At 40.9% G+C, this 20,574-nt stretch overlaps 2 protein-coding genes across 2 annotated transcripts in view; both read left to right on the plus strand.

Annotated features, from left to right (window-relative positions):
* LPCAT2 (lysophosphatidylcholine acyltransferase 2) overlaps positions 1-20,574 on the plus strand; it is a 64,413-nt gene that overhangs the window by 31,069 nt on the left and 12,770 nt on the right. The window contains exons 9-11 of the mRNA XM_023637009.2: positions 338-420; positions 3,103-3,228; positions 4,602-4,755. Coding sequence (XP_023492777.1) covers positions 338-420; positions 3,103-3,228; positions 4,602-4,755 — 363 coding nt within the window. The remainder of the gene's footprint in view (positions 1-337; positions 421-3,102; positions 3,229-4,601; positions 4,756-20,574) is intronic.
* On the plus strand, positions 14,736-17,546 carry CAPNS2 (calpain small subunit 2). Its single transcript, XM_005608268.4, has one exon. The coding sequence runs from the start codon at positions 16,615-16,617 to the stop codon at positions 17,359-17,361; it is 747 nt and encodes a 248-aa protein (XP_005608325.1). The 5' UTR covers positions 14,736-16,614; the 3' UTR covers positions 17,362-17,546.

Genomic DNA, 20,574 nt, shown 5'->3' on the forward strand with positions numbered 1-20,574 from the left:
TGCCCCAGGATCTTTGCACTGACTATCCCACACTGTTAAATCCACTTCCCTATATGACCTAGGGATAGTAGTTCGTGGTTAGGACCCCAGGATCCCAGCCCTCTTTTTAGAGCTGAGGCAGTTCAGAAAAGTTAGAGGGCGGACCAGTTAACACACAGGCTGACCTGGGGCTTGGACACAGACTCCTGAGCCCACCCTCCATGTTCTTTCCCTGACATCATATAACCTGCACTAGAAAAGCAGGCGCTTAATATAATGATGGGTTATAAATTAATTTATTCAGCATTTAATGTTTGAGACCTAACGATTGTAATGGAAGGATATATTTGTCTTTCAGTTTATGCCAGTTCAAGTACCAAATGAAGAAGAAAGAAATGATCCGGTCCTTTTTGCCGATAGAGTCCGGAATTTAATGGCTCAGTAAGTGTCTGTATGTGATTATAATCAGTAAATAGTTTGAAAATTATTGGTAAGCGACATTTAACATAGTTTTAAGGTTTCATTGTTTTTTTTTTTTTTTCTGAGGGCCTCATTCCCCAACTCGTTTTGGTAAATACAGTAATGTGCCCAGGAACGTGGTCAGTCAGACAGTCTTGTAAATATTTCCCCAGCTGCAGCCCCAAACTAATGGACATGTGTCTTTGTTGGAAGCGGGGCCAGGAGGGTACAGTTACCTGAAGAGACCGGCCAGTGCCATCTGCGGGGCGGATTCTCCCAGGCTGGCCCATCGGCCTCAGGCAAAGCCTGGAGATGGTCTCAGCACTTCCTATTAGGGCCGCCTGCTGTCCCCTCAGCCTCCAAGCTGCCAAGGCTGGGTGTTCCGAAGGCATGGATGATTCTAGCACCAGGAAGGAGAAAGTTTGCAAGGAAATGCAATAGATGCATAGAAAAGGGAAAAAGTCACCCCCCTTAAGGGATAGCTGTCAGCTTAGGATTTAGAAACTACAAAACATAGGCAAATGTTTTCCTGCACTTAAGGGAGTTTTAACTGGCTCCTTGTCTAATTGGATAAGTCACCTCTCGTCCTGTAATGAAGGAATGTGTGTGGTACTTTCCCACCACCCAGGCAGCCCCAGCGCCCTCCAGGGGTGCCCCTCCTCCAGATACACTGCCCTCAGGCCTTCCCCATGTAGGTTTGGAGCTAATAGGCCAGCAGTAGTTAATCTCTTGTAAAAATTCAGTGGGAACTCTGCATTTAGCTTCATAGCTGAATTTGGCTGTCTAGCAAGAATATATATTTTTCACATATATGTATGCACACATATATATTCATGTTAATATATATGTATATATACAAGAATATATATATATTCACATATATACGTATATATTCGTATTCATATTTCACAGCAGAATAACTTCATTTTCAAAAAGGAATAAACGTTGAGCAAAAAAAAAAGTGTTATTACTGTGTACTTAGCTTTACTTGTTTTATCTAGTTTCTAGACCAGCGACAAAGTTTGCTTTTCTATTGTTTTCTTCCTTATGCTTTCATACTAGCTTATGTCCAAAAGCCAGGAACGAAGATAAGTAGTAGGAAGTGAGAGAATTTATATCAGATAGTTTGACTTCTCAGCTTGTGCCTAGAACCAGTGGACGGACTTGTTTGGCAGGCTTTCTCTGAGTTTGGAGGCATGGAGGTCCACGGGCCGGGGAGAGGAGTCGGAGAGGCCTCAGGGAGCTGCGCCCCACTGCACAAGCCCCTCCCAGGCTCCTTTTCCTCGTGTGCGAAGTGGGAATTGTAGTCCTTGCCTGCCTTTCTCGTGGTTGGGGTTATTCGGAGACTCACGTAGGAAAGTCCATGAGAAAAGCATTTGAAAATAGTGAGGAGCGAAGTGATGTGAGGCAGTGCTGGTCCTAGTACTGCTGAGTACTTACCAAGTGCTGTGCTAGGTCTTTTCCTCGTGTCGTCAGTCTTAGTCCTCACGGCAGCTCCTGAGGCAGGCGTGGAAACTGAGACTCAGGCGGCACGTCGTCGGCCCAAGATGGTAGCCGGGAGTGAGGGTCTGGGCTGAGACTGGAGTCCACATTTCCTGCTACCTAAGCCCAAGATCTTAACTGTTATGCTGTACGGTTTATTTAAAATTTTTATTTTCCTGAAACATTTTTAATTTTTATTTTTTTCCTATATATCCTTACAGCAAAATGTATATTTAGCAAAAGCAGCCTGATTGCAGATAGAAAAAAGTGACTTATTCTTGCGTTCATTGAGAATTTCATGTTCTCAGCAATGACTCAACGAAATCAAGTATCGTCGAAGACACAATTTTATGATTTTCACTGAATATTTCTGAATAAAAATTTAGTGGGGAAGGACCTTCAGGAAATGATTTTATGTGTCACACAGCCTTTCTTCTTGGTATTCAGTGTTTTTTCAAGTTCTTATTCATATACGTGTTTTCCAAATCTAGGTCACTATTATTAGATCTCTGAGCAGGAAGGAGGTGGAGGGGCTTATGGTCTCCTTTGAGGATGGAGGATGTTTAGGTTTGGAAGAAATATGAGCTTCTTATGGATTCTCTTCGGTATTTTTAGAAGATTGCTATGTAGCGAGAAGGTGATCCTCAGTTTTAAAAGATGTAAAAATGCAGATGGCTAGTGAGTTGAATAGATTGTTCCCTTACAGTATGTACAGACGCCATTCATCTTTTGTGACGGTACTTCCGCTGGCATTTTATAATGAGTTTGTCCTTAGAATAATCCTCTGGAGTAAGGAATTACTCCAGTGTCCACATGAGAAAAGAGGAGCTTACTTTAAATGCCAGAAGGTCCACAGCTGGTAAAGACTCCACCAGGGCTTCAACCTGAGTCTTCTCATTATTTTCCATCGACTGAAGCCAACTGTTATTATTGTTATAGTTAAAACACAACTCAAAAATGATCAGCTCACAGAAGCATGCAGACACAAGGAGATTAACGTGGCCACAGTAGGTCTGTGAAGTAGAGAAATATGTCTCTTTGGCAATAAGAAGCCAAAGCTACTGGTTTAAAAGGGAGTAAATACTTTTCCATTGACTGTTGTTTGTTGACCAGTTCGGGCCTCATGAGAAAATCATTCCCTTTTTCAAAAACATTGAATTATTTGCTTTTTCATCCTCTTAGAGCTCTGGGGATTCCAGTAACAGACCACACCTACGAGGACTGCCGACTGATGATTTCAGCAGGACAGCTCACGTTGCCCATGGAAGCTGGGCTGGTGGAATTTACCAAAATTAGCCGGAAGTTGAAGTAAGCATATTTTAAAGTCACTACACTTTCATAAAGGTGTCCAAAAGACCCCTGAAATCCTGTATGTTTATTTTCTCTGCTTTCGTTAATGCTCAGCTCTAGAACCTAGGTGGTGTTTGTTAAAGAAGCTAGGGGTGTGAATTTATCTCCCATTTAGTTCATCTGGTTTTGTCTTTTCAAGAACAGTTGACTCAGAAATATGTGTATTGGTCACAGGAGGAGACCAAGCGATAGTCAGTGTGGGTCAGCACACATCTGCCTCCCCACTCGGGAGTGTCTCGGCGTGGTCAGCCCTGCTCCCTGCGTACAGGAAGGGTGACGTCGCTGGGTCATACTGATATGTGGTGGTCACAACTGCTCACGTGAAATATGAATTGACTTGTAGAGTAGCAGTTGTGACTGTCACTGAATTTTAAACACTTAAACCCTAGATCTACCTTTATCTTCTGGGTATGTAATTTTTTTAAAAAGGTAAAAACACTCCTTTGTGCTTTTATGATCTGGTTTAAACTATTTAGAATGTTCCCTTTGAACTCTCTGGTATGAAAAGTGTAGCCCCATGTGCCCCTCTTATTGCAGTTCATTCTGTTTCACCCTGTTAGGGATTTGCAGAACCCATTGACTAATAGACCTTGGCCTCCTCTCTGGGAGGGAGCTGCAGAACCAGTTACCCTATTCAAGTTCAATATTGAAAATAGTATTTTGATAACCGATAGAGCAAATAGTAGTTATATCTTCTAGGTAACAAAAATGTTTTGCTATGTTCAGAAATGCTCCTATAGATTTGAAAAGTTTACATAGTCACTGCAATTGCATAGAGAAAGAGTATATGGCAAGCCAGCTGTTTAATGCTGTAAGACAAAGACAGGATGTGCTGTGAGCCACAGTATATTTTCCAGTGTTTTCTAATTAATATTAGAGGAAGTGTGTGTAATCTCATGAATCTCCCTATTACAACATTTTGTGAAATATGAGTTTATTATGAGCCTAAAAACTCCATGAAAGCAAGAATTGTATTTTTTTCAACAGCTTAGTAAGTACTATTGACTTACTAAGTGATATTTAGATTAAAATGTGATTTCTTATTTTCTTCTCATGAGTCATTTGTTATTCTGCCACATTGTCGTTCTTCTCAGTTACTTTTCTTTCCCTCAGATATTTGGGATAATTACAATTATGCTAGTATCCTTTAAAAAATTAGAAGCCTGTTTACATGTTCAATATGCACTTTAAAATACCCATTTTATTCTCCTCCTCAAATTTAGCACTTCAAATATTTTTCCCTCAGACAAATGAATAAAACAATGTTCATAAAATGTCCATGTGGATTATACAAGCTAATGACATGTATTTATAATTCTTTGTTTGTTTAGATTAGATTGGGATGGCATTCGTAAGCATCTGGATGAATATGCAACCATTGCAAGTTCCTCAAAAGGAGGAAGAATCGGAATAGAAGAATTTGCAGAATATTTGAAGTTGCCTGTGTCAGATGTCTTGAGACAACTGTTTGCACTCTTTGACAGGGTATGTTAAAATTTAATCTTTACCATGCAAACGTTTTTGCTCTGCCGGTCCCCACAGAGCAGAAATCAATATGGCAGGCACTGGAAAAACTTGTTAGGTCACTATTAGAAGAAGCAAGAGCGAACCTGTGGCTTAATTGCATGATTTTGTTCTTTCCCCGTAATAGTTCTAATAGTAGTGGTAATAATAATAAAATAATAACAATTGTGTGTGTATGTGTGATGCAACAGTTATGATAGTGTCTATTTATTTTAAACACCTGGTCAGAAATAAATGTGGTTCTGTAACCGTGTTTATAATATGGAATTGGAAAGGTTTATATAACTGGCAAGAATTTAAGAAATTATGTCAAAATTCATACATTGATGACGTGGGTGTTACTATTCTATTCTGAAGGTTTCTGGACTTTCCCCAAAATGTGTGAAGACCAAATAGATTCTATTTTCAAATAACGTTTTATAACAAAGTTTTCAATTAAAGCTTCGCCATCTGCCATTATATTGGGGATACAGTTTTCTGCTTATGAATATGTAAGTATATCCAGTTAAATAATTGTCAAAAGTTTCCTTAGGAAAAATGTTTTAAGAGTTTAAGTTGTCTATTTTTTATTTGTTTTTTAGTATATAAAATTGACAAGAAGATTCACTCTTTTGGTTACAGTTTTATGAATTCTAACAAATGCATGGAGGATTATAACTACTACCACATGCAAGATACGCAACAGTTGCAAAAAAAAAATTCCCTGTAGCTCTCCTTTTGTAGTCAAGCCCTTCTCCCCCAAACCCCTGGCAATCACTCCATCCATATAGCTTTGCCTTTTCCAGATGCCATATAAATGGAATCATACAGTGTCTATCCTTTTGAGAGGTTTCTTTCACTTAGTATATTGCATCTGAGATTCAGCCATGTTGTTGTGTGTATCAATAATCTGTTCCCTTTTATTGCTGACTGACATTCCCTTGTATGGATGTACTGTACTTCGTGCCTGCATTCATTCCCCAGTCGAAGAACATTTGGTTTGTGTCCACTTTGGGGCAGTTATGCATATAACTGTTCTAAGCACTCATGGATAGGTTTTTGTGTAAATGTAGCTTCTCATTTCACTTGGATAGAGACTTAGGATTGTGATCTCTTTATTTTCCCCTGTCTGAGAGTGACTATTTTGCATTCAGTCCTGAGGAATATTTTTGTTGTATATGGAATTCTGAGTTGATGGTTCTTCCCTTTCAGCAATTTAATACTGATGTCCTCCTGCCTTCAGGTCTCCGTGATTTCTCTGCCCTGCTGGGTTTCTTCAAGTTTTGGCTTTCCTCACTAATCTTCCTGCTATGGTATTTTGTCCAGAGGTAGCTGCTTTTGGTATTTTGATCAAAGTTTCTAGTTGTCATCAGAGGCAGAGATAGGCTCAACTGGCTTATTCCATCCTAGCAGGCACCGGAAGTCCTGGTTGTCTCTTAACTACTGGGAAAATAGATTTTGCAAAGTAATTATAGCTTGATGTCAGAAACCAGGACGGGGCTTTTTTTCTTTTTTACCCAGAGCACGCTAATGTTCCTAATGACCTATTCTGTGGTCTCTTAGACCGACTGTTCTTTAACATGATGCAGTCAGATAGCCTTCTTCTGGAGGGACTGCCCAGGCCTCTCTTCTAGGCTGGCTTGCAGCCTGCCAGTTATCTTTCCTTGTGCATGAAATGATACTGTGTCACTGCAGCAACACTACTATAAAGTGTAATAAAGATTTAGGGGAGGGGAGAAGTAAATTATTGGATGTAACTATGTAAGTTGGGAAAATAGAGGATCTTGTCACTTGTGCTATTACGAGTCTTTCTGTGAGATCTATGTAGCGTCTTCCAGTATGGCTCTAGAAACCACGCAAGTCATTTTAAATAAAGTTTCTATAAAAATGAACTTGGCAGACAGGGCGGAATACGGCAGGGACATACAAATAGAGACAGGAGATGGAGAAATAGGAAGTGACATGAAACAGACCGAGGAGGAAGTTTAGAGCAGACCTTAGACTTCTTGCTCACCAGGATTTCTAATCAAAATTGAAAATCGTCTCTGTAGAGTTTGCCCTGTCTTTCAGGTGTCAAACTGTCATAATTAGCAGTTACAGGATTGTTATGGCATCAGTTCTGGCTTTTGATGGGTGCCGATAACTGCCAACAGCCTCGTTGTTGCTATAGCACTGTTCACTATGGGAAGCTCTGGGTGTGGAGAAGGGAGTATAAACCAAGGATTCAAATAACTCCTAGTGAGCCCAACTGACTCACTCTGAGCCAGAGAATATGGGTGGCTCCAGGCAGTTAGGGGACCTATGAGCCTTTATAGCCAATTCGATCAATCCTCTTTCTGCATGGACTGCTTCAGTCAGCTCACCTATCACTATCACTGTGAGTTTTCTTCGCTTTTTTGTATAGTGTGACTTGTCTTTAGATATAGACCATGAGCTGTGTTTTAAGGCACTTTTTTTTTTGATTTCCAGCATACCGGGAGGTAGAGAAAGTAGTCTGGAGAATTAATGACCAGTGTGTTTGACCTTCCTTTCTTTCCTCCTTTCTTTTTTCTTCTCTCTGTCTCCTCTGTGTGTCTCTCTTTCCTTTGTGGTTTTTAACATATCTGCATCTCGGTGCCTGTGAAGATTTGCTTTGTTTGGAGAAGTTGAATGATGCAATGGCTGGCACGCTCTGTACCCATAGCCACTTCCATGCTAGGCTTGTTTTATCAGTCTCTTTAAGGGATTTAGCTGGGGATTGTTTGATGGGAAAGACAAGGAAGTTCAGTCACTTGGGTTTGTTTCTCTCAGAGTAGCTTATCTTGCTAAACTCAGTGCTTAATGAGGGTGGCGCTTTGGGGGCGGGGAGGGGGGAGGAAGGGCTGGAGTGAGAAAGGGCGGGGTGTTCCTGTTGCACTTTGAGCGGCTATACAGTTTTGCAGCACAGACTGCTCCTATAAGCCCCTCCTGTGTTCCTTTCTCATTTATCTGCTCTGTCCTCTCTTACTCTCTTCCCAAGTCTAGTGCAATTGTGGTTGGTGTTTGGGGAGTGGAGAAAGCCCTGAACCTCTCTCCGTATTCCTTTACTCTTTCTTCCCACATACGTTCCTGGCTAGTCTACAAAAACTTCATAATGGTTTTCGTCTCAATTTGTCCTAAAAAACAGTATATATGTTATTTCAGCTCCCTCTGATATTCTGACATGTTCTTTTAGATTCTCAGATATTTGATGGCAGGTAAGGTTCAACAGAAAGGTGGCATTTGTGCTCCAAAGCAAGGCATAGTTCACTAGTTCGGGATAATTTCCTTTGGAGAGGTCATATCTCCTTAGAAAACAAAAAAAAAAGAAAAATGCCCCTTTTCATCTTTAGGTTTAATTTAGCTTTTTTATTTTCATGAATGTATACTGAACTCTCTGGATCAGAGGTGAATTTGGGATTGGTCAAATGTCCAGAGGAGTTAGCGTTGAGGACTGAGATAATAGTTTAAAGCAGTGGCTTCTGAACATTTTTTATATTTATAATTCAGTTTGAAATACCAGATTTTTTGTCAGCACACTTGAAAGGATTTAAACACACTTAATGGGATTAGGAAACAACTTTGGCTAAATCAGAAATAATTATAACAGTCATTTTTACAGTTATAACAATGTCTCGCAGTGTCCATAACAGCATCGTTATTCATTTCGTCCTCCTTCAGCGCTGTGTTATTGTGCAGAGCTGTGAGCTACGCTGCCAGCAGTAGCTTACGTACCTGTGAGACTGGGTCCTCCACTGTGTCAGTGTGCGTGTCATCTTTATTGCTAGCTTGACAATATACCATGTTGCCTGCCTCTCGCCTCTTCCTAGTAGTGTGTCATGTCTCCTCTGCACTACATCTCATGATACATTCAGCTTACTGTTCCATCTGAGATGCATCACTTAGCAGTATGCGTCCTCACTGGCAGCAAAGCTATGTTTCAGGGGTCAGCACACTTTTTCTCTAAAGAACCAGATAGTAAATATTTTTGACTTCGTAGCACATATGGCCCCAAACTTTCAAAACAACTTATACAACTTAGTAGAAATGTTCATCTCTTGCACTCAGAAAGATTTCTGTTTATTTCCAATCACTTAAGCCATATAAGTGCCCTGTCCTAACTCTCAGCATGAGCAGAAGCTCTGCATACCACAGCATCCTACCTTCTCTAACAGGAAAGGGCAAGCAAGGGTGCTTGTTATTATTGGCACTCATGATATAACACTTGAACTAATATCAAGAACAAGGCAGACAGGAAGGACTCACGATAAAGAAGTGCATTCATTCCACATCTTGTGAAACAGTAATAAAAGATCTGCAGATGTTTACAATAGCCAAAAATGCTGGATTGTCAAACTGCTCAAGTATACACACACTTTTCCTGTCTAATAGTTAAACAAAGTACATAGTAACGCCAGAAGAACTAAGTACCAGTTACAAGGCAGAAGTGGGCAAAATCATGACAGTTTTCATGATTTTTTTTTACAGAATGAAAATAGTAACCATCTATCTAAATGTTATTAGTCTACGGTACGTGCACAATGGTATTGGTAAAAAGAGAGAGTGAGCGTATGCCAGACTATAGGTGAGAAATTAGAGATTAGTCTCATCTGTGAAGATGGAAGATAAAACCACTAATTAGAACTGTGGAGGATGTCAACAAGAGGTAGATTAGTGAAGTATAGAGATGCAGCGTGGTCCCCTTTAAATCAGATGTGGAGTATCCTACAAATTAACAATGGTCACCGTAAGCACCGACTGCAATCCTTCAATCCAGTCCTTGAACCTTACCAGCATTCTTTGTTTTCATCAGTTTAGGAAATATAGCAACGGTTGGCAAACTACAGCTGATGGACCAAACCCAGTCTGGCGCCTGTTTTGCAATAAAGTTTTATTGGGACACAGCCATGCCCATTCGTTTATGTATTGTCTATGGCCTGCTTTCTCACTACAGTGGCGGAGATGAATAGTTACAACAGTGAAGGCGTCTATCCTTTAAATTTCCAGTTTAGGTTTGATATGTATTATAGTATTTCATAGCTCATGTGAAAAGAACTCATCTTGATTCCAATCTCACTTAATCAGGATTTGTTATATGGAATCTACTCTATAACTTATATGATAGAATTTGCAGAAAAAGGCTATTACTTTCTGAGTGGGCTAGATTAATTTTTCTATTAAGTCATACAAGTTGTCTTGAAAGTTTGGTGGTTCTGTATGTCTGACTGTTTCTCTCTTCAATTCTCAGGTTGACATACCTCCCCCATTTAGTCCATCATAGTATTTTCTCTCACTGAGTGTTGTTGTACTAGAAATATCCATTTATGCATGAGAGTTATGTGCTTGAATTTTGGCTTCTCGATGCTAGTATACCAAGGAGATGCTTAGAGGAAACAGATAGGAGACTGCAACAGTTAAACCTTAACTTTTTTACTAGAGCAAATGAGCAATTATTGGCCTCCACCAAGAGCATAAGGAAGTAAAGAACAGGGCTTTGTAAAGAACAGATTGTGTCAGAACAATTTAATTTCCTCCAGTGACAGAGCGACAGCCCACGATAATAAAGAAAAAGAAATAGATGTTATCTGTATAGAAAGGCTTTTGATTTCATCCAACATGACAGTCTCATCAATAAATTAGGAAGGTCTGGTCCAGATCATGTTGCAGTTAGTGAAAGCCCCACTCGACAGAAAGGCTTCGCTCAAAGTGGGAGCTATGACTCCTTGTGTCGTGCTAGACCAGGTTCAGGCCCCCTACCTTGGAATTCTGTTCGGAGAAGCAACATGCCTGATAGGTTGCAATCCAGGGAATACTTTTGAAAACCAGATAATATGTCAAAGTGGGGATCAGGGAAAGTAAACATGGTAAAGAAAGATTGAATTAAACTAATATATAGTATAAAAAGACTTGGGCACCAGAAGGAGATTAAATGCACAGTAAGCATGATGCTGCTGTCACTGTTTCAGGGCACATGAAAATCTAGACTCACAGAATTTGAGAGCCAAAAGGACCTTTGGTGTCGGATTGCCCATCTTCCTCATTTTGCAGAGGGCTGCCGGCCCAGGAGAGGAAGTTACCTGCTCAGGCTGCACAGCTGGCTCCTTGCAGGGCTGGGACGAGAGCTCCTCGTTCAGTATTCTTGTTACTGCGAAGTGACTCTGTTGACTTTTTTTAAAAATAACTTTCTTGAGGCATACTTTACATATCATGTAATTCACCCATTTCAAGCATACAATTCAATGATTTCTTTTTAGTAGATTTACCAAGTCATGCAACCGTGACCATGAATCAGTTTTAGAAAATTTCCATCATACCAATATGACTCCTTGTGTCATGAACTGTTAATTCTTGTCATCTCTACCTCTCCCCAACCCTAGGCGACCACTACAGAGTTAAGTCCTTCTGTATCACTCTAGACCTGGTCTAGAATAGAGACTAAAGCCTTTCTGTCCCTACAGATTTGCCTTTTCTGGACATTTTGTATAAATGGCATCATACAGTATAAGGTCTCTCATGTTCTTTCACTTAGCATAATATTTGTGAGGTTCACCCATGTTGTCACGTGTATCAGCATTTCATTCCTTTTTATTGCCAAATAGTACTCCTTTATATGGATGTATCGCATTTTCTTTATCCGTTCACCAGTTGATGGACATTTAAGGTTGTTTCCACTTTGGGGCTTTTATGAATAATGTTGCTAATAGCATTTATGTGTCACTGTTTACTTTTTAAGTTTAATAACTCTTTCCCCTCAAATTGGAGTTAAACTTTCCATCAGATGTAGCCTCTTTCCCTACTCTTTTTCTCCAGATCTGCACAGTAGGGTTCCCCCAGACAACAACCAAAGTTGCTATGAATGTTCTAATAAATAGCCTTAGGGGATTAGATAGTCCAGAGAGGAAAAGGCTTGTTAATCTAATGATAATCTTCTATTCTGTGATGGCTTATGAGAAACTGTTAGCCGAATGCCTTCCGTCTTCACAGAAAATAAATGAGAGGAACTGGATTTCAACCTCAGCAAAAACACTTCAGATGTGCATAAGGAGGCACATTTTATATGGCAGTGGATGCTATCAAGCTAATTTGCAATATCATAAAGACAAAGCCCATGTAATTTGCTCTGAGAGAAGCTTACATGAATGGATTTAAATCTGTCTGAGGCCGGATGGCCCCCTGTGATCCCCTAAATGGAAGACAGTCCTTTTGTGGTGCTTCTTTTGTGAGGTTTAGGAAGACATTGGCCTTTGGAGTTCACAGAGGCCATTTCATTGTGCCCATGAGAATGGTTGTTGGAGTCACTGTGCCATAAAACCAGTCATTGGAGGGTTTTACACAAACCACTGGGTGTAGCAGAAGGAGACATTGCTCCCGTGTCCTGAACAGAGCAGTGTCCCCTAGCTGCTCTTCTCTCCCTAATAATAGCTAGAATAATCTTTATTCAGTTCTAGAATTGTGCAGTTTACAAAGTGAGTTCACATCTAATCTCCTTCTGACTTTGTATTTGAGCCTTAGCACTTCCCACAGCGACCCGTGAGACAGACTCCGTCACAGGGCAGTTCAAAGCTCTCTCCAGTCTGATTCGATCCTGTTGACCTGCCTTTATCTCCCGTCATTCCCAGCAGTGGACTCGCATCACATTGGACTATTCACCGTCTCTTGAATACCACCCGTTCCTTAGTTCCTCTGTCTCTTCACTATACTGTCCCTTCATATCCCTTGTCTGTTTGGAGACCTCTGCCTCAGCCTATAGTCGGGCCTGCATGTTATCCCTTCTGCAGGTAAATGTTTTCCCTTCTTTGCCTTAGCAGAATTCGTTGCTCCCCTTTCGGGCACCCATAATGGTTTGATAATACAATATAATGTATTGACTGTATGATCTTTAAGAAGTAGCTTAACGTCTCTGGTTTTTCTTTCCTTATTTCAAATACTTTTGTGTCTTTCAGAGGAATTCTATGAAACCTAAATACCAAAGAATATTACATAAAAATGTAATCCTTTAGTATTAATAGTAGAAATGTGAACATTGAGTTCAGATTATAATTAGAACTAGTTTTCTCTGGGTCTGCTTGATGCTTGAGCACAGCAATCCTGATGTGTTCATCTTTGTATCCTAAACACTCAGCCCCTGTCGTGATAGGTAATAAATGAGATTGGATCATTATAAAGTAGGCAGGGAAAATACTATTGTCATAATTTTGTAGACTTGAAATTGAGGCCCAAAATACTAAGTGATGTAATGACTTAATTATTATGTCTTGGCCACCTTTCCCTGAGTTCATCAATAGAACTTCCAGAGACCTCTGAAGGACTTGTACCTGGCTCTACCTAGTATCAAAGGTACGTTTTCTCAACATATTGTCTGGGACTGCCTGTCGTAGACTGACTTCTGAAGATACTTATTAAAAATACAAAATCAAATCTCACAAATGTAATTTTGAGCAAAAAAATTAAAAAAACCATACTCTTATCAGAAGTGAGAGGACAGTACTACCAATTTTACAGAACAAATATAAGAGGATACTGTGAGAAACTATGTGCCCACAAACTGGATAACTTGGACGAAATGGACAACTTCCTAGAAATGCACAACCTACCAAGACTGACTCATGAGGAAACAAAAAATCTGAACAGACCTATAAGTAGTAAGGAGATTGAATCAGTAATTTAAAAAAACCAACAAACTCCCAGCAAAGAAAAGCCTAGGATCAGATGGCTCACTAGTGAAATCCACCAAACATTTAAAGAAGAATTAATACCAACCCTTCTCAAACTCTTCCCAAAAATTGAAGAGGAGGAAACACTTCCTAACTCATTCTCTGAGGCCAGCATTATCCTGAAACCAAAGTCAGAAAAAGCTACTACATGAAAACTACACACCAATGTCCCGTATGAATATTGACGCAAAAATCCTGAACAAAATACTAGCAAACAGAATTCAACAGCACCTTAAGAAGATTTTACATCATGACTAAGTGGGATTTATTCCTGGAATGCAAGGATGGTTCAATGTATGAAAATCAATGTAATAAATTACGTTAACAGAATTAAGGAGAAAAATCACATGATCATCTCAACTGGTACAGAAAAAGCATTTGACAAAATTCAACACCTTTTCAGACAAAAACTCAGCCAACTAGGAATAAAAGGAAAGTACCTCAAAATGATAAAAGTCACATGAAAAGCTGACAGCAAACGTCATACTCAATATTATAAGACTGAAAGCCTTTCCTCTAAGATCAGGAACATGAAAAGGATGCCTGCTTTCACCACTTCTGTTCAACATAGTACTGGAAGTTCTAGCCAGAGCAGTTAGGCAAGGAAAGAAAGAAAAGGGATGCAGCTTGGAAAGGAAGAGGTAAAATTATCTCTGCTTACAGATGACTTTTATGTTAAAAAAAACTGCAGATCTTGTGCATACACACACACCCACCCCCCCCCACACACACCCACACCCACCTACCTGTTAGAAATAGTAAACTAATTCAGTAAAGTTGCAGGATACAAATCAACACACAAAACTTAGTTGTATTTCTATACACTAACAATAAACAATCTGAAAAGTAAATTAAGAAAATTCTATTTACAGTAGTATTAAAAAGAATAAGATACTTAGAGGGGCCAGCCTGTGGCCGAGTGGCTAAGTTCACACACTCCGCTTCCACAGCCCAGGGTTTCCCCAGTTGGGATCCTGGGCGTGGACATGGCGCTACTCATCAGGCCATGTGAAGGTGGCATCCCACATAGCATAGCCAGAGGCACTCACAACTAGAATATACAACTGTGTACTGAGGGCTTTGGGGAGAAGAAAAACCAACAGCAAAAAAAGATTGGCAACAGATGTTAGCTCAGGTGCCAATCTTTAAAAGAAAATAATGGACAAAGGACTTGAATAGATATTTCTCTAAAGAAGATATACAAATGACCAACAGGTATGTGAAAAGATGTTCAACATCACTAATCATAGGGAAATACACATCAAAACCACAATAAGATATCATTTCACACCCACTGGGATGGCTGCTATTAAAAAAAAAACCCAGAAGATAACAAGCGTCAGCTAGGCTGTGGAGAAATTGGAACCCTTGTGCATTGTTGCTGGGAATGTAAAATGGTATAGTCACCATGGAAAACAGTCTGGTGGTTCTTCAAAAACTTAAGAACAGAATTACTGTATGATCCAGGAATTCTACTTCTGGGTCTATATCCAAAACAACTGAAAGCAGAGACTCCAAGAAATACTTGTATACCCATGTTCTTAGTTAGCAGCATTGTTCACAGAAGCCAAAAGATGGGAGCAATGCAAGCATCCACCAATGGGAGAATGGATAAACAAACTGTTATATACAGACAGTGGAACGTTATTTAGCTTAAAAAGGAAATAAGTTCTGGCACAGGCTACAACACGGATGAACCTTGAAGAGATTATGCTAAGTGAAATAAGCCAGTCACGAAAGGACAAACACTGTATGATTCCACTTCTCGGAGGTTCCTAGGGCAGTCAAATTCATACATATGTAAAGTAGAATGGTGGTCACCGGGGCATCCTGGGAGGAGGGAATGAGAGTTATTGTTTGATGGGCACCGAGTTTCAGTTTTGCAAGATGAAAAATTCCTGGAGATGGATGGTGGTGATGGTTGCACAACACTGGGAATGCACTTAAAGCTGCTGAACTGCACACTTAAAAATGGTAAAGATGGGGGCCGGCCCGGTGGGGTAGTGGTTAAGTTCACGCCCTAAGCTTCGGCAGCCCGGGGTTCATGGATGTGGGGCTCAGTTATCAGGTGCAGACCTACGCACTGCTCATCAGTTCACACTGTGGCAGCATCCTACTTACAAAATAGAGCCAGGCTGGCACAGGTGTTAGCTCAGGGCCAATCTTCCTCCCCCCATCCCCCCTCAAAAAAAGTGCAGATGGTAATTCTTATGTTACATGTATTTTACAATTTAAAAAATTTTTAACTAAAAAATTTTTAAAACCACACAAAAAAGTGTATACTGTATGATTTAGTTTATTTAAGGTACAAAAAATGGATCTGTGGTGTTAGATGTCAGAATAGTGGTTACCCTTGGGAGAGGAGAGTAGCTGGAAAGAGGCGGGAGGAAGCTTCTGGGGTACTGGTGATGTTTTATTTCTTGCTCTGGGTTTTATGGCAAGGGTGTGTAGAGTTAGTGAAATTTTGGGGGTTACACACTTGTGATTTGCGTAGTTTTCCATATGAATGTTACACTTCAAAAAAGATTCCAAAAATGCCGATTATGAGCCCCATAGCAGACGACAGACTCAGAATCTCTGAGGATGGGACCTGGGGACCCCGCAATTTAAAGATTCCCCTTCCAGGTTTTTCTTAAGAACATTGGATTTGGGGAATGTTTGCTAAAGGAAGGGGATTAGGTGAAAATCCGTCCCATGCCCAAGAATTCTTCAATTCTAACCTATTAATAAATATTCCTTAGAAAAGAAATTCCTGATATACTTGAGCCATTTACCTTCTCCTATTAGGAAAATGCACGTCATCTTTCAGGTGCTGAGAAAGAGAACTAAGACATCAATGAGATTTGGAAATGTTGAGTTTAATATATTACCTTTCTTCTAATTTGTCATACATACTCTAACCTATGAACGAACATTTTGAAGCCCTCTGAAAAACGGCAGGTGCTAGGACCTGATGGCATTCAGGCAAGTTCAGAAGGAGGTGAGGGGTGACACCGCGGGGCGTGGTGCTGTATAAACAGGTACAGAAAAGCCAGTTCTTCCACATATAAGCTACTTAGACTCCATTGCAGCTCCTTGCTACCATCTCCAAGACTGTAGCAGCCTGATCACTTGCTTATTAAACCAAAACATGTTTCTTGCAAAGGCTTTATTGGAAGGAGCAAATGGAGGCCTTGGAGAAGCTCTTGGAGGCCTTCTTGGAGGAGGCGGTCAGAAAAGAGGAGGAGGAGGAAATATTGGAGCGATAGTTGGGGGAATTATGAATTTTATCAGTGAGGCTGCAGCAGCCCAGTATACCCCCGAGCCGCCGCCATCCACTCAGCAGCATTTCACCACCGTGGAGGCCAACGAAAGTGAGGAGGTGCGGCAGTTTCGGCAACAGTTTGCGCGACTGGCTGGACCCGACATGGAGGTGGGTGCCACTGACCTGATGAACATTCTCAACAAAGTCCTCGCTAAGCACAAGGATCTGAAGTCGGACGGCTTCAGTCTTGACACCTGCCGGAGCATTGTATCCGTTATGGACAGTGACACGAATGGGAAGCTGGGCTTTGAAGAATTTAAGTACTTCTGGAACAACATCAAGAAGTGGCAGTGTGTTTTCAGGCAACATGACACGGACCGTTCCGGGTCTCTGAGGAGTTCCCAGCTGAAGGGGGCTCTGCAGGCGGCAGGTTTCCAGCTAAACGAGCAGCTCTACCGAATGATCGTCCGCCGCTACGCCGATGAGAATGGAAGCATGGATTTTAACAACTTCATCAGCTGCCTGGTCCGCCTGGATGCCATGTTCCGTGCCTTCAAATCTCTGGATAGAAATGCAAGTGGCCTGATTGAGGTGTCTATCCAGGAGTGGCTGCAGCTGACCATGTACTCCTGAAGTGGGCACTGAGACGGCAGGACCCTCCCCGGATGGCAGGACTGCTGAGGACCTTGCCATGCTGTCTGCGTGATCGCTGGTCCCGCGCCCAACAGCTGCCGTTTCCTGACGAGCTCTTTCACAGCGCTGCGTGTTTTTGAACTTGTGCAGCCCTTTACTGCTTAATTAAAACAGATTTTCATGAACAGTGTTCTGAGTGGTTTGTACATTAGCTTTTTGAGATACTAGATTTATATGCACTTATATGTGTGCTGGGGGTGCTCATATGGAGCTCTAATGGAGTAGATTTTCAGAGGTCATTGCTTGTTTGGTGAATGAATTCCAGGGAGCCGGAGATTTGTTGTTAATGAGATTATGAAAAATCTTGGAATAAATCAAAAAAGCACCCAAGAGATATATTTTTCCCTTAAAAAAGTGAGGAGGAGGAAAGTTTTAAATCTGTTTTTCTCTTAATTTCACATCTGACCTTTGTATTATATTAAAAAAAATGAAAAGTGCTATCCTGGAAGTGTATTTAACTGTATAGAAACAGGTTCAGAAATGTGAAATTAAGCAATTTCTTATAGGGTAGTATTTTTTTTTTTAATGGTGGAGTGACTTGCTAAAATTCTAGAATTCTTTAGTTCCGTTTCTCTGGTGAAATAAGCATGTAGCAATTTTGTTTTGTTTGATATGTTTATAAAAAAGGTCAGGGTGTTAGGGAAGGAAAAGATGTCCCCTTAGTTCAGAATGTCTCTGGCTGCCTTTGTAAATCAAAATAATCACTCTTACATGTGTCTCAAACAAAATCAGGCATGCCCAGCTGACGTTAGCCAGCTCTTGTCATGTCTTGCCCTGCCTCGGAGCAAGGAGTATTCTTGTGTTCCTCTTTGAAAACTCACACAGGAAGATAGTAAACAAAGAAAAAAAAGGAAAAACTTCCAGAAATTGTCATGAGTTATTTGGTATATAGAGCAATATAGAGATCTGTCAATATTGCTAACTTTATTGCAGTGTTCCTCAGCCCTGGCTGCAAGTTAGAATCCTGGGGAGAGCTGTGTAGGAACGCTGATACCTGACTCCCACTGCAAATGAGTTAAATAAGCATCTTTCGAGGTGGGGCCCAGAGATGAGTGTGTGTGAAGCTCTCCAGGGCATTCTAATGAGCAGCCGAGGATGACAGCCACTGCTCTTAAGCAAGGCTCTCACTGTATTTTTCAAATTGGTCTCAGCTGAAACTGAGGCCCAGCAGGAGAGTCAGAGTGCCAATATCCAAGAGAAGGAAGGTGGGAATACAGAGAAACTGCGATGTGTCGTCCTGGTCTGGCTTTATCGTTTCGATTCAGGCGGTTATGGCTGGGCAAGCAGAATCCAGAATCCCCATGCGAGTAGACCAGCGAGAGAGGCTGCATTTCCGAGCGCTCAGTTCCCCTGCCTGCTGCTTCCCTGGTTTCTACCCCTCCTGCCTCCCTGCTTTTGAATCCATTCCCTCTCTCCCAGGCTGCTTTGGAGAATCCTCCTGAGTTTGAAGGTAAATTCTTCCTTCCTCTTCTGACTCATTTAGAGGAAAGTTTAACTGTTGCAACTGGCCTGTTAAAAGCCCTCAGCTGCCTGTGAGAAATCCCCAGTGAAATTAGGAGGGGTTGACTTCTGACCCCTGTGTTCACCATCCTCACCATCATATAATATTTATGAAACACCAGGTGCATATAATTCTGCACTGAGTCAAGCTCAAAGATCACGTCCTCGAGGGACTTGTAATTTACGCTTGTTCTGGTGTGCTGCTTAGGCCAGGTATGGCTGTGGAAGGAGGAGGCAGCTGCCAGCAAGCACACATTAATATCAGGATCCCTATTTTAGAAGAAGCCCACTAATAGGTTAGGCATGGGTGTAGGAATGTAGTCAAGAAAGGGGAAAGCTGCCAAGATGCCTTTTAAGGTCTCAGAATATTAAGTTCATCATTTAACCTTTCTGTGTGGTGCTTGTGGAAAGAACAATGTAGCCACCCTCTTTTTTTCTCACTTCATTTTAAATATTTTATGAAAGTTGGGACAATGACCTCGCACTAGGGTTGGTATTAAGCGTTTCTCTCACTCCTCAAGCTAAGGGATCCCTAGTTCTGTGATTCTCTTCCTGCTTGCACAGGGCAAAACATCCTGAAGTTACCTAAGTTTCTCTTCTGAATTTGTATACAATTTGTCCACATAACCCTAGTCGCTAGAGCGGATACCAGAAAATTCAGTCCAAACTCTGGATTTTTTCAAGTACCCAAATCTTTGGCATTATGTAGAACCAATAGCCTAATGAATGATTCAATTTCCTAGTTTTCATCCAACAGTTGATGTCTTAAGGACACATTTTTAATATAAGATATTTACCTGATAGTTTTTTTACAATTTTGCCATTTCTACTTGGAAGACTACTTTTAGCCTAAGATGAAGATCTTTGATTCATATTACTGCATCCCATTATTTTCAAATTTCTGTCGTTAAGCAATACAATGTAGTAAGTTGAAAATAGTACTCAATGATCTAAAACAAATGTGAAATTGTACCATCTATATATTTTTTTTTTCAGGAAGATTAGCCCTGAGCTAACTACTGCCAATCCTCCTCTTTTTGCTGAGGAAGACTGGCCCTAAGCTAACATCCGTGCCCATCTTCCTCTACTTTATATTTGGGACACCCACCACAGCATGGCATGCCAAGCACTGCCATGTCTGCACCCGGGATCTGAACTGGCGAACCCCGGGCCACCAAAGCAGAACGTGCGCACTTAACCACTATGCCACTGGGCCAGCCCCCGATCTACATTTTTAAATTCAAAGTATCCCATATAATTTTGAAAAGCACTTTTATCTTGATATAATCTGTTGAATTCTGTAACTGTAACAGCAGGAAAAAGAACTGTGTGCTCTGAACCTAAGAAAAGCAAACCTCCAAAAACGTTGAAAATTTGTATCTCGTCTTAAAGGTCACCTTTTAAATATTTTTTTAGGAATGGTGCATGTGTTTTCAAAGGTTGATTTAGGGACCGACCCCATGGCGTAGTGGTTAAGTTCACTCTTTCCACTTTGAAGTTCCGCTTTGCGCTTTCCGTTCACAAGTTCGGATCCTGGGCATGGACCTAGCATTGCTCGTCAAGCCAGCTGCCGCAGCATCCCACATAAAATAGAGGAAGATTGGCATGGGTGTCAGCTCAGGAGCGATCTTCCTCACAAATAAAAAAAAAAAA

This window comes from Equus caballus, chromosome 3 (assembly GCF_041296265.1).
Source record: "Equus caballus isolate H_3958 breed thoroughbred chromosome 3, TB-T2T, whole genome shotgun sequence".
NCBI classification, from domain to species: domain Eukaryota; kingdom Metazoa; phylum Chordata; class Mammalia; order Perissodactyla; family Equidae; genus Equus; species Equus caballus.

Coding starts and splice junctions, on each gene's coding strand:
- CAPNS2 (XM_005608268.4), top strand. CDS start 16,615: ATGTTTCTTGCAAAGGCTTTATTGGAAGGAGCAAATGGAGGCCTTGGA.